The 14021-nt window shown below is 46.6% G+C and overlaps 1 protein-coding gene across 3 annotated transcripts in view; it reads right to left on the minus strand.

Annotated features, from left to right (window-relative positions):
• Positions 1-603: 603 nt before the first annotated feature.
• The window catches only part of CCDC180 (coiled-coil domain containing 180), a 48103-nt gene continuing 34685 nt past the window's right edge, over positions 604-14021 (minus strand). For all 3 annotated transcript variants that reach the window (XM_061604285.1, XM_061604283.1, XM_061604284.1), the window contains 10 exons: positions 13640-13799; positions 12761-12844; positions 11649-11721; positions 10064-10205; positions 8381-8541; positions 7612-7749; positions 5335-5446; positions 3977-4082; positions 2783-2921; positions 604-819 (listed from right to left, as the gene is read on the minus strand). In XM_061604285.1, the coding sequence (XP_061460269.1) occupies positions 688-819; positions 2783-2921; positions 3977-4082; positions 5335-5446; positions 7612-7749; positions 8381-8541; positions 10064-10205; positions 11649-11721; positions 12761-12844; positions 13640-13799 (1247 nt within the window). In that variant the 3' untranslated portion in view covers positions 604-687. The remainder of the gene's footprint in view (positions 820-2782; positions 2922-3976; positions 4083-5334; positions 5447-7611; positions 7750-8380; positions 8542-10063; positions 10206-11648; positions 11722-12760; positions 12845-13639; positions 13800-14021) is intronic.

The following is a 14021-nucleotide window of genomic DNA, read 5'->3' on the forward strand; positions in this document are numbered from 1 at the left end:
TGTAGCTACCAACACGAGACAGGCAACTGTGAAGTCCGTGTCATGTAGGGCATCACCCCTGGGACCATGCCGTTCTGGCGATTCCCGAGACAGGCCTAAGCCAAGAGACAGCACAGAATTCTGCTAACTTCAAGCAGGCAGAAGTCCCTGCAGAGAAATCCTAGAAGAATGCAATCCCCTTCTTCCCAGGCAATAGGGAGCAGTATAGTCTTAGTTGCTGGAGCATAAAGTGTGCATATAAATGGATGTATCCATGAAAATAACATACAAAAATGCATCATATTAGGGAACACTGCTTTACAAAAAATGTGCATATTCATTTTCATGATGACTTTGTTTTTTTTACAAAAAAAATTGCCAAGTGTTGCTGAAATGAGAAGAGCTGAATTTAAGATGGGGGGGGGGAAAGGAGAAGCTGAAATGGACAGAATTGCCCCTCCCTGGTTAGACAGACATGCAATCTGGCAGCGCCTGTGTCCTTATGGAAGCCCTTCTGAGGTGTCCTCACATCGATTGACTGATGGTTGATTCAGTGTGTCATTTGCAATTTCTTACCAGTTAACCCAAGACATTAAAAAAACCAACAACTTTGTTACTAAATAATATCTTTTTTTTACTGGGAGAAAAAATAAATATATTGCTACAAAGGGGAAAATGAGACGTGTGAAACTGACAGGTGTGGTGGACTCATGCATATAGCTGCTTGATCTTCTGTACAGACTTCTTCCACCAGTCTGCCCAGTGCTGGGCCTTCATCAGAAGGGCTGTTTTCTCCTCCTTAATTCTGGCAAACTCTGCCTCCAGCAGTTGCTTGAATTTCTGTGCACACAACACAACCCCAAACAAAAGAATGGACTTTTTAAAAAGACAACAATGGACCATTGAGTGAACTCGTGTGACTTCCGTCTAATTTCCATTAGTGACTGTGAGCTCAGATTCCGGGTACTGTGTTTCTGGATTATTATTATTATTATTATTATTATTATCCACATGTGCCAAAAAGGCAAAAAGATGTTTACAAGTATAAAATCAATTATAGAATCCATACATAATTAAAATATAGCATCCAGTAGGAGGCACAATGCACTGCAGGGATGGAAATGTCTCCAACTCAATGGATGTTAATCTGGGACCCCAGCAGAACACTGCCACCCATTGATCTTAACCCTGATCTGAGCTTGTGAACCCGAATGCAGCATAATATGCCAAACAAGTGAGCAGCAGAAATGAAAATGTTGTAAACCCCCCCAAAAAGGGAGGGGGCATGAGGGAGGAAGGGGAGCTGGGATGGAATAATGGATCATACTGTTTTATTGTAATAATGTAAAAACCCTAATAAACTACACATTCCAAAATATTATTTCAAAATTTATGTCTTGTGTGGGTAGTCTCCAAAATTGGGAACTGTTCCTGGACAGAACAGGAATATAGAATGGTAAAGTTCTTCTGCAATCACACCAGAGGGAGACAAAGACTTGGAGGGGGACATTTTTTAAGAAAGTGGAAATTGGAAAGAGGTTTTGCTCATTGTGCGAGTTATCTGGGCAAAGGGCTCTAGGGTGCTCAATATGCTCACCTTGCATGTTAGGCTGCAAATAGCCCCTCTCCCTCCAAATCACAAAGGCAGCCCTGCAAAGAACTCCTCCCCCAGTACAAGGCTAGTACAGCGAAATCGGTCCAGCCAATCCATGACTAAGGCTACCAGGCCTAATTCTTGAGAGGGTGTGTGTCTCTGCCTTTTCCCGCAGAAGGAGGGGAAAAAAATCCAGCAGCTGCAGCTTCTCCCATCAGTGTGAATTTCTTAGGGAGGCTCTCATTCTATGACACTCCTACAGGCCTCCTCTCAAGGACAGGATCCAGCAAACTTTCCCAGAAAATCAGGTTGTGTGTATGATTTCTCTTCTTTGTAAAGAAATCCCACAGGAAGCTGGTTGGCCACTGTGAGAACAAGAGGCTGGGCTAGACAGGCCATTGGTCAGATCCAGTTGGGCTCTTCTTACATTCTTAATCATATAGTCACGACTTGAGCAGCAACTCCCACGACTTATGCCTGCGATCGCTGCCTATTAGGGGCTCCTGGAGTAACTGTTTATTGCAGGTGGGTTCCGTTCATGTAGGGCAGGGGCAGAGAACCACTTTCGGCCCGAGGGGATGGGATTGAAATGTGCCCAACCTTCCACAGGCCACTTTCCACTGGTGGGCGGGGCCGAGTGCAGAAATGGTCAAGCTCTGCCCGCCTGACGTCAGGTGTGTGGGGAAAGTACCGCCATAGTTGGAAAGGAACAATTGGGAGTGAATTCCACATTGTTCCTTTGCAGCAGCTTGAACTTGGCATTATTCTCCTGTTGTGCTGCTCTGGCAGGGGTGGGATACCCTTGGGAGCAATCAGGTGCTCCTGAGTTCATCTGATCCCTGCGGAAAGCAGCATGAGGGACATGCCGCCAAATTCAAACAGCGCTGAAGTCAAGCTGTGGTGGCACAGAGATGGTCAGGAAGGCACTCTATGGCTTAGGATGTGCCCCTGGTTGTTCCTTTGCACTTGCGGCTCTTCCCTTCCTGCACCTGTGGTTGACAAGGTGGGAAGGCCAAATGGGGAGGCAAGGTAGGCCAAATTAGGCCCACGGAACCATTACGGGCAGGAGGCAGAAATTTTGCTCTTTCCCCAGTTCCAACTTTGATCTTTCGCAAAATGCTGCTGTGCAGAGTTCCTCCCCATACTGGCGCTTGTTTTCCCCCTATAAGCTGGGAAGGCCTCCGCTTCTTCCTTCCCTTGATTCCTTACCACGTAAACAGCGTCCCTTTCTTCCACTGCAGCTACATGGCCCAGAGTAGTCTTGGCTGTCGTCAGGGTAGCGGTTTCTCGGCAGATAATCTTATTTGGGAGACCCACCAGGGTGGTCCTTGGGATTCCAGGCCAGGTCCTTGAAAGCACACACACAAACGCACACAATTAACACCTCCTTCCCAAATTGCACGGGGGTGGGAAGGAACGGGCAACAGTAGAGTCTGAGTTCATAAACAACTAGGACCGGCAATAAAACATCGCGGTGTGTCCTCTCACTGAACTGGAGTGCTCCTGGTCAAGATTCCTGCCAGCCAGCCTCATTTTGTTACTTATTTTTAAAAGACATTTATATTCTGCTTTAATCATTAGCATTTCTAGGCAACGTGTGTAAAAACAAACCAGTCAGAGAATAAAACAATGAAAAAGGTCATCACAAAACCGTACATTACGTTAAAAATGCCTGCTGGGATAAGCAAGTCTTTGTCATGAGCCTGAGGTTCAGCAAAGAGGGTGCCTGTCTAATCTCAGTCGGGAGTTACTTGCCCCCATCCAGGATACTATAGCAGGGCATCCCCTTCCCAGTTGACACTCAGTATTCTGTGGCCGAGCATGCTCAGTCCGCAGGAACTCTGGCAGGCCTAATTTGGCCTACTGGGCTGAGACTCCCCATGCCTGTGCTAGAGCTGCTAGTCTGGAATAAGGATGTAAGGAGGTAGCGATTGTCACAATCAGCACTGTTTCCGTAGCTCTACAGTTCAGCTTCTGCTAAAATGTACACTGTTTGCCTCACTACCTGCTGTGGTCGAAACAAACATAATTAATTATGTAATCAGTTTCAAATGCATTTCAGCGGAAGGGGAACCTCAAAAACAATGCCGAAAATAACCTAATGATTTGTGTGATGTTTGCAGGCTAAAAAAAGACAGCAAATAGAGCTTGCGTGATTTCTGTTCCTGACCTTTGACAAGCATGCTAATTGGCAATTTCTGTGCCTGTTTGTTTCTCAGGGGATCCTCCAATATCTTGAGGCTGGAAGTGCTCTGTAACAGGAGACACTGGGCACTGAATCTGGGACCTTCCACCTTGCAAAGCATATGCTCTGCCACTGGGTTATGGCTGGCCCCCTCCCAAAATATCCTCTCTGGCGTGGATGTGCATGCAAACCCCCATCAGATGGCTTCAAAATGTTACCTGCTTCCCCGTTCAGCCACCAACTTAGATTCCTCCATTTCTAAGGAAAGGCCAGCTTTCTTGCGACGGATCAAAGTGCAGGTCTTCTCCCTGGGGATCTCCACTTCTGCAAAATTTGGGGGAAGTGTGAATTTTGCAAGATAGTCAACGTTTTGGTTCACGTACTGTTTTGGGAAGTGCCAATTTAGTAGGCTTGTCTTAAAATGCAGACTGAACAGAATTCCTCCCCCATCCCTATGTGAACCTGACTCCATCTCACTCCACACTTTCCCCAAATTTTGCAATGCAATTCTCTAGCCAAGGAATGTGTAGAAAAATGCACTTATATTAGGGGAAAGTGTGCATATCAAAATACATATATGTGAAAAACAACATGCAAAAAAGTATTAATACTAAGGAAAATTGCTTGTAAAAGTGTGACTATTAAGAGAAATTCGCACTAAAACGCAAATAAATTGTCATGAGGTCTGTTTTTTTTTAAAGCAAATTGCAAACCCAATGTGGAAATGTGGGAAGTTGAACTTATGACTGGGAAAAAGGAGAAACTGAGGGAAAACCAAATGGACAGATTTCTCCAGAGAGAGGGAGAGAGAGGGGGGGGGAGGTACCCGCAGGGCAGAGTTTGAGGTGACTCAGCTGTTGGAGTCACAATGTATGGTTTTGCTCTGCAACCTTTTACAGTTTTGCTTTGCTTTCTGCAACCTCCTCCTCTCTGCTCTTGAGCAAAGTTTGCAATACATGCTGACTGTGCCTATGTATGTACTTACAGCATTTATATAATGCCTTTCTGCTAAAGCATTTAGAGCAGGTTACAGTTTAAAATACTAAAGTAAAGTAAAATCACTGTAAACAGAAAACCAGGACTGGAAGCAGAGGGCCGACGTAGAACCTCTTTCCTGAACATGCTAGTTTTCTGCTTGCGGTGAAATTTCCTACATTAACAAGAAAAAAAGACAAGAAAAAAGATCACTGTAAATCAGGTATGGGGAACCTTTGGCCCTCCAGATGTTGATGAGCTACAACTCCCATAATCCCAGACCATAGGCCATGTTTGCTGGGGCTGATGGGAGTTGTAGCTCAGCAACACCTGGAACGCCAAAGGTTCCCCACGCCTGCTGTAAATAGAAAAGCAGGACTGTAGGCAAAGGTCCAACCTATAGTTTCTCTGCCCAAGATGCTAGTTTTCTGCTTGCGTGAGGTGATGATGATGATTTTTTGTACATGAGGCAGCATTAAGACGTGATCTCCCCCAATGCTCGTTGGCAGTCATCTTCTCCATTTTGCCACCTCACTTTCTCGCACAAATAGACTCTGCTTCTGTCATAAATTTGGCCTAGTGGTCACATCCATGCACTTACTTCCCTGCTGCACGTCGTCAACGGTGAGGCAGTCGTCCAGCTCCACAAGCATCTTTTCGGTGGAGGCAGCCAGCGTGGAGACAAATCTCTGGGCGCAGTCAATGACGCAGCCCTGTTGGGGAGCAGCGAGCGGTGCAAGCTTTGCCATGTGAACGTTAAAAAACCTGCAAGGTTTCTCTTGAAATCAGGAGGAGGGTTGTGACTGCTATCAAGACTCAGACTGTGTGGCAGGACCCATTGTCACCAGCTCTGCTCAGAGATCAGGTGGGCAGGAGAGTGCTTCAGGGGAGGGACTGCTTTTTGGCCAAGGGGAAGTCGGCCAAAACTGCCACTGACATCAGTTGTAACTTTAAGTAGTATAACGTGAGCTTGCTCTCCCCTCCTCCCCTTTCTCCTTGGGTGTTGTCTTTTCTAGATTGTGAGCCTGAGGGAAAGAAGAATCTTAGAGCTGATTTTTATAAGCCACTTCATGAACCTTTCTGGCTAAAGGGCAGGGTATAAAAATGCAGTAAATAAATACAGATAAATAGCAATACTATTTAAGAATTGGTGCTTGAGTGTGCTTTTTTCCTCTTCCCTCCCTGCCCCTTTTTCCTTGCGTGTTGTGTTGTTTAGCTTGTAAGCCTGCAAGCAGGGACTGTCTTGCTTTGACTGACTGTACGTAAGCCACTCTGGGAGCCTTTTTAGCTGAAGGGTGGGGTACAAATGCTCTAAATAAATTATAATAATAATAAAGAAATGAAGCCCTGAGTTTCAAGGAGAATTAAGAGGATGCCACCACTCACATGGCACCCACTGCCACCCAATTAAGGCAAGGTCAGCCGTGGCTAAAGAGGCGAGGAAGGTGAGGATACAAAGCAGCTGAGGCCTTTGGGGCAAGAGCCAAACTACCTCTCTGTCTGTTTCCGGGCAGCCTGCCAGAAAGCTGTTTTTTTTAAAAAAGAACTATTTAGAAGGCATTTGAAGACCTTGGCCAAACACTGTTTTAATTCCATTGTAATTTAGCCATTGAACTGGTTTGTTCAGATTTCATCAATACAGTTCCATGTCGGTTTCATCTGTTATGTCATTTCCAAACTGCCTCCAAGGCTGCTTGGGTGCCAAAAAACAGGACTGAAAGAACAAACAAACTGAAGAAAAATAAATAAATAGGCCAGAATGCTCATTTGCATTACAAATGTTCCTCCTTCATTGCACAAGTTGTAGAGTGACAGAGGTTCAAATGCCATGGGACCAGGATACTTGAAAGACTGTCCTACCCCTTATATACCCAGTCGGTCACTGCGCTCTGCAGGTGAGGGCCTCCTGCAGGCACCATCTTATCAGGAGGTCCGTTCCGCACAACACAGGAAGCGGACCTTTAGCATAGTGACACCGACCCTGTGAAATTCCCTCCCCTTAAACAGGCGCCTTCTCTGTTATCTTTTCGACACATGCTGAAGACCTTCCTCTTTCAAGAAATCTTCTAAGCAGAGACCTTATCCCAGTCTGCCTCTGTGTTGGAATTGCTGTTTAAGATGTTTTTAAAGCTTTTTTTAAAAGATGTTTTTAAAGATGTTTTGTTTTAATATATTTTAAAGCCTGTTTCTAAGATGTTTTAGAGTGCTTTTTAGTGTTCTTGTTTGCCACCCTGGGCTCCTACTGCGAAGGAAGGGTGGGATATAATTTTAAATAATAATAATAATAATAATTTAGTTATACCTTGCTGTTCCACTACTAACTTAAGTTTTATTTAAAAGCATATTCGTATGATGTTAGGGATTTGTGGGTGTGCTTGTGGCAGTCTTTTCTGGTTCCTGGTGATATAATCCAAGTTCCAGGCTTGTCCCTCAGAGAGAGGGGACGAAAGGAGTTGCAGATGGACTCAGGGAAGGGTCGCAGCTCAGTGGCAGAGCACCTGCTTTGCATGCAGAAAGCCCTGGGTTCAATCCCCAACAGCATCTCCAGGTTGGGCTGGGAATAGTCCCCTGGAGAGCCGCTGCCAGTCAGTGCTGACAGAACAGAGCTGGATAGACCATTGGTCTGATTCAGTCTAAGGCAGCTTCTGATGTTCTGTATGGGCTGGCTGGTGATGTAGAGGCCAGCCTACAGAAGCAGCCCCTCCCTTGATCTGCAGACTCTTCCTGTGCTTGGTAGTTCATGCCAAGAGTCCAGTCCAGACCCACACGTCCAAACGTCCAGATAAGCCAAGCTCCACCTCCCTCCCCAACCACACCATTTCATTGCCAAGTTGAGCTCTGAAAAGGTGGCAATTCTGAAGGGGGGGGGGAAGGGTACCTCCAGTTGCTTGGTGCAGAGACGGATCCCCTCGGCCTGACCTCTCTGCCTTTCTTCCTCCTCCTGACACAGAGCCTCCAGCTGTGGTAGATTGTCAGGGTGACCCAGACTTGGCCGCAGCCTGTTCTTGTTTTTGTCCTTTAAATGAATAGGCGACATGGGCATTATGTTCCATTTGTTCTGGAGGAGGTGTGGGTATTTGACTCCTTCAGATAGAGGCCTGTCCGCTGCAAAGTAGGACGCATGGCCATACTAAATGATACATGACTGGCCCTGTGTTGCAAGCAGGGGTGCAAGAAGTGATCGTTTTCCTATTCCACTCTGTTATTTGTCACATGCAGCCTTGTTTCCGTCCCGCTGGAGTTCATTTTCCACCCAAAACAATATGCTATTGCCTGCTGTGGTGAAATAACACAGCTTACATAATTAATTATGTAAATTACGTGGCCCTTGTGTTATTCCACATCATTCTTTTCAGTTTAAAGGAAACATAGTTCAAATGGGGGGGGGAACCGTAATGAATTATGTATTGTGTTTGGACTGAAAGCAGCAACAACAGTTACCAATTCTCTTTGTTGGGTTGATTCCAGATAAGGATGGATAAGCAAACATTGGCAATTTCCACTTCCATTTCTGTTTTCGCTGGAATTCTCTGGGATCCCGCGTTGCAAGGGGCACCAAAGGAGTTTTCCTGACCCAAGCTCAAGGGGCTGGGAGGGAGGGAGGGAGGGACGGACTCAAGCATTTTAGGAATGTTCAAGCAACCTACCTTTGCGATGTCCCATTTTTGCAGTTGGTCCTGTAGGCTGTGCCGGATCTGTTCCGTAGCATCCCTGAGGCGGTGCTCATGGTCTCTGAGATGCTTGCCGACAATCAGCCGGGTGACGTGAGGGAGCTGCTCCTCAAACTTCTTCAGCTGATTTCGGAACTCTGCACAGTTTCACAAAAGGCTGTGCTATTCCATGCACAAGTGGGTATTCTGAGAATTTCAGCTTGTATATTTAAAGAGGGGTCAGAAGGAACTGGACTTTGCTGTCCTGGACTGTTAACAAGGACTTTGCTTTTCAGGAAATGTTCTGTATGATATTGGGATGCATGGCTGTCTGGCTGATCACATGGCCTTGCCTGGGGGCACAACTGTCAAGGCAGTGTGCCTGCCATTGCATATGTGTGGAAAGTCACAACCCAGTCTGGACCATTTGTGACTCCCTGTGACCTACTGGGGTGGGGCACATGATTGACAAGAAGAATTTTTGTTAAGGAATAGCCATCCTGGAGTTAGGTAGCTCAAGGCTAATATAACAGGCCTTTAGACCAAGGTGGATCTCAGTGTGATACGGAAAAAGTTGGTAAGCCTGGGAGACTGGCAAAAACCAAAAGGACAGGCTGCTACTTGAGGATAAGAGATCAAGCCTCGTGAGTTTAGGGACTGTTTAGACTAAGGCAAGTGGATGGCATTTAACCAATTTTAATTTGTTTTTGCTCCAAAAGGATATTCTAGTTTCCTGTATTTTTTTTCCTGTGTGATAGCATTTTTGGCTATAGCATTTCTTTCTCTGTAACTTTTGCTTGGCTTGGCTTGAACTCCACATTTTTTCTGTCTTAGTGATCTCTTATTTGTTTTACAAACGTGGTGCGGTCTCTCTTTATTTTTTTGCCAACCATGCTTGAAGTCATTAGACTGCATTACCCCAAGAGCCTTCAGAGAGAACCCAGGGAAATCTGCAGGCTGTTTGATAAAGGGTGGCCTTCTTAAACTATTCCTTATCTGGTGGTGGCGAGAACCTCAAATGGGGAGTGGGAGGGTTCAAGAGAGGGGTACATGCTCTTGCGGCCTGATCTGCCTTCCCCAGGCGGCCAGGGATCCAGAGTAGCTGGGTGTGGCCATCATGCAGGGCAAGTTTCTTTAGTGGGAAGCAATGTATATATTTATTAAACCTAAACCAAAATGATTAAAAGTCCAGGAGCACTGCCCTGGGTTGCACGGGCTCACCTTACCTTGCAGAGATATGCTCCAGAGGGGGTCTAACACTGCAATTCTAACCATGGGCTGAGAATATCATACGTTTAAAGCACATGGCTTCCCCCAAAGAATCCTGGGAACTGTAGGTTGTTTGGGAACTATAACTCTGGGAGGGGCAAACTACAGTTCTGAGGATTCTTTGGTGGGGGAGCCATGTGATTTAAATGTGTGTTAAATGTGCTTTAAATCAGCTTTTCCCAACCCCATATGTTGCTGGACTACAACTCCCATCAGGCCCAGCCAGCATGGCCAATGGTTAGGAATTATGGGAACTGTGGTCCAGCAACATCTGGGGACACAAATGTTGGAAAAGGCTGCTTTCAACGTATGGTCTGGATGTGACCCCATGCCTACTCAGAGGGAAGTCTCACTGAGTTCAATGGGTCTTACTCCCAGGGAAGTGGGTAAAGGATTGCAGCCTGAGCTTACCAGAAATGCAGGCGATGCGGTACTCATCTACTTGGAGCAAATATGCGATGAGTTTTTGGCCCAACACGTCAATACATTGGTCGTAGGTTTCTTGCAGGAATTCTGGCCTAGTGATCTGATGCTTATCCTTTTTGTAGAAGTCCTTTAGAAGGAGGGGGGAGAAAAAGTAGGATGAAGACTTCTGAGCACTGGGAGACACAAAAAAAGGGGACAAATGTGGAGGCAGTGTAGACCTGATAGCAGCCTTGCTGGGATCAGACTGTGGGTCTATCTAGACCGTGGTTTCCCAAAGCGGTCAGTATTTATTCCATGAGGGTCAATGGGGCTGTGTGCAGAGGATGAATAAAGACCTGGGAGTCGAAAGGGGGTCAAAAAAGGTCTAGGGGTGTAACAGAAGCTCACGAGGTTCATAGTGGCAGCCTGGCAGTGGGGTAGCCCTTGGGGAAGATCCGCCGCTCAGTGTTTAGAGCACCTGCTTCGCTCGCCGAAGGACCCAGGTTCAAACCCTGGCATCTCCAGTTAGGACTGGGAAGGTCCCCTCCCTGAAACCCTGGAGAGCCACTGCCAGTCGGTGAAGACCACAGTTCTTCAACCTTGGGTTCCCAGATGTTGTCGGACTGCAACCAGCTTAGCCAATGGCCAAGGAGGACGAGAGTTGTAGTCCAACAACGTCCGGGGAGGTAATGTTGAAGAACGGTGGTGCAGATGATCCTGAGCTAGCCAGAACAAGGGTCTGACTCCGTACCAGGCAGCTTTCTCTATGTTCTCAACAAGCCCAGCCTCTGCCCACTCTCAGCCATCACTGAGGCCATCAGAGGAAGACAAAGCAGCAGCCAGGCACCCTCCTTTGTGCCTGGATGCGGCTCCAGCTGAAAGCTTCCTCCTTCCAGCTACCAACAGCCACCATGGAAGCCACCAGGAGGAGAGGAAGCAACACCCCCTTTCCTTTGTGCTTAGATGCAGCCCGTTACCTGTTACTATCTGCTCATCTTTGTAACTAATAAGTAGTGCCTGACTCTTTCTCCTCCTCCCTCCCCCTTTTCCTTTTGTGTCGTGCCTTTTTGAGTGTACGCCTGGGCAGCACAGGGACTGTCTTATTACTGATCTTGGTAAGCTGCTCTGGGGTCTCCCCCCCCAGTTGAAGAGTGGGGAGAAAATGCTTAGAATAAGTAATATTCATTTCCTATATCTACTAGTTCAGCAAAATCTGTCTCTTGACCTCCAGTTGTTGTAACACACATTTGTCCACCTCCAGTTCCACATCACCGGCTAATGCTGGTGTTGGTGTGCCGTGATGCCGTCAGGATGCAAGACAAGCGTTGCCGGTGAAGACTGGTGGCCCGATGTCAGTAGGGCAGTGAATCTGCTCTGGGTTTAGTCCAAACGTTCAAGAAGCTTTCAGCGCCTTGAATGTTCAGACTAAAACTTGGAGTGGATTCACTGCCCCGCTGACACTGGAGCCACCAGTCTCTGCTGAGTGTTGCTTAGGGGAGGATTTCTGTAACATCTGGTTCTGCTCTGAAGCTACGCTTCCAGAGTCATTAAAAAAAAAAAATCCACTAGCAACAGCAAAACATGTTCTTACCTCAGCAACACCCATCATAATATCAAAGTTGTCCCACAAGGTACCAAAGATAATCCCTTTTAAATGTTCGGAACTGAAAGAAAAAAACATTTAAAAGGGGGCACTTAGTAACGAGCGCATGTGTTAACAATATTATACAGTACCACCATAATCTGCATACTGAATGTGCTCAGTCAATTTGGATAGAATCATCCTCAGTATTCTGTTTCGAGAGGTGGCCTCGGTAAGGCAAAGCTTCAACAGCACCCTGGACAGCTCCGTGCAGGGCTCAAGCTGGAGACTCCATAAGAGCAGAGCTCAGGTGTAGTTTCAGCACCACTTATCCTCAGACTGAACCTTAAATAGGAGCTGCATCTTCCTTAGCACTGTGGACACCTCCGAGCAGAGCTCAGATGCTGTTTCAGCACCACACATCCTCCGGCCAAGCCTTTAAAAGGACCTACAGCTGTCTCCGTAGCAAGATCTACATCCCATGAGAGGGCCTCTTCATTTAAAGGAGCCCACCCTGCTTTAGCAGTCGTTGACTCCAACAGAGTGGAGGAGACTGATTCCACTGGGGCTTCTCAGGTGGAGTCAGAGGAGAGCAGCGTAACATCCTTGGGGCCAGAGAGGTACTGGCACAATGGGCTCCTCTTGTGCCAGTGTCTCTGGTTCAGTATACAGATCTGGGGCTGGCTCTGAGGGCAATTCTGTATCCTACTCTGAATCTATGGCCTCATCCTCTGAAGAAGGAGAATCTGCCCCTGGGGTCATGACACTCTCTCTTGCCAGCTCAGACCCTTTGGCCGAGCAGAAGAAGAGAAGCGGGGCTACTCCATCAACTCTCCAAAGAGACCAGCTGCCTTTAGCTCTTCCTCAGCTCACCCATCAGATTACCTGAAACTGTTACCATCCTAGCAGGCTATTATGACAACTGTAACTTTAAGAATTAGTGCTTGAGTTTGTTTCTTTTCCTTCTCCCTCCCTGTGCCTTTTTCCTCTTGAGTCGTGTAAGCATGAGGGAAGAGACAAGTCTTGTTTTTCATTGATCTGTAAGCCACTGGGAGCCTCTTTGGCTGAAGAACAGGGAAAGTATGGTTGCTGTTGTTTTTTAAATTAACCAAAGGACTTACTCATTGTCTTTCGGCTTGTCTCCAAAGATCTGCAGCTTCTTTTCATTCCGAGTAATTTTGGTATATTTCTGAATGGAGCTCATGCTGTGTTCGAAAGAAATTAAAGGGTTTTTCTGAGTCTCTTCCAACAGTTGGTTATTCCGCACCCCTCTCCCCGGATATCATAGTCATAGAATCATTGGTAATTAAAATAAACATTGGCAAACCACCTTAAATTCCCTGCTGGGGCCACGAGTATAAAAATAACCCTACCTGGATGAGGCCTGGACTACCCTAACCTGGTGCCCTCCAGATGTTTTGAGCTACAGCTCCCACCAGGCCTAGTCATTTCAGTTGTGTCTCGCTGCCTGTGGTCTCCCTAGTGAGGTCCACCTGGTGCCTTCACTGAACTCTCCTTCTGACAGCAGGTAAAATGATGGTATCCAATGCTACTCAGAGTAGATCTATTGAGGTTAACAGGCATGACTAACTTAGGTTCATTAATTTCAATGGGCCTACTCCTGCGTAGGGATGGGATCTGTTGGCCAATGCCAGTTCAAACACTTTCTATTGACCTAACAGGCCAGTATCGATTTGAGATTGTTCTTTGTCCACTAGCCACTGCTTTTCCTGATCCGTTTTCCCCCTCACAAAAATATTGATATTGATATTGTTTGGGTTTAAATTTTTTGTATGTTGTATGTTTGTTAAAGGTGCTGTAAGCACCTAGAGACACTGGGTATGAGGCAACTAACAAATAAAATAAATAAATAAATAAATATAGACTATTTCTGAAAAATGTCATTTCCATATTTTCATGGGGGGCATGGTTGGAAGGAAGGGGAGATGCCACTGAAACACAAAAGGAGGGGGTAATTTTTGTTTGTTTGTTTCTCTCACCTTCCTGATATCCGTTTGCCAACAGAACTAGACTTTCGCATGGATGCGAGAGATGCATTGGGCTGGGTGCCCTGGAGGCTACTGCGATGGCCCCCTCCGCCAGGCGCGTTGGGCGGGGTGCCCTGGAGGCTACTGCGATGGCCCCCTCCGCCAGGGGTTGCTGGAACAGGACAAAGTGGTTTTGGCAATACATCTAAGCTGGAAGCAAGCATTAAATGGCAGGCAGGAACAGCTGTGGAAGGTGATGACCTCAGGCACTGGCTGGGGCTCCTAAAATCAGCAAACAGAGGCTTCCACCTTCTTATCATCACCATGATTTTGCAGAGGGAATCTAGAGGCAAAGTTTCCATGCCCCATCACTTCTGAATCAGGGATGTGAGGG

The sequence above is a fragment of the Rhineura floridana genome, chromosome 20 (genome assembly GCF_030035675.1).
Source record: "Rhineura floridana isolate rRhiFlo1 chromosome 20, rRhiFlo1.hap2, whole genome shotgun sequence".
In the NCBI taxonomy this organism is placed as follows: domain Eukaryota; kingdom Metazoa; phylum Chordata; class Lepidosauria; order Squamata; family Rhineuridae; genus Rhineura; species Rhineura floridana.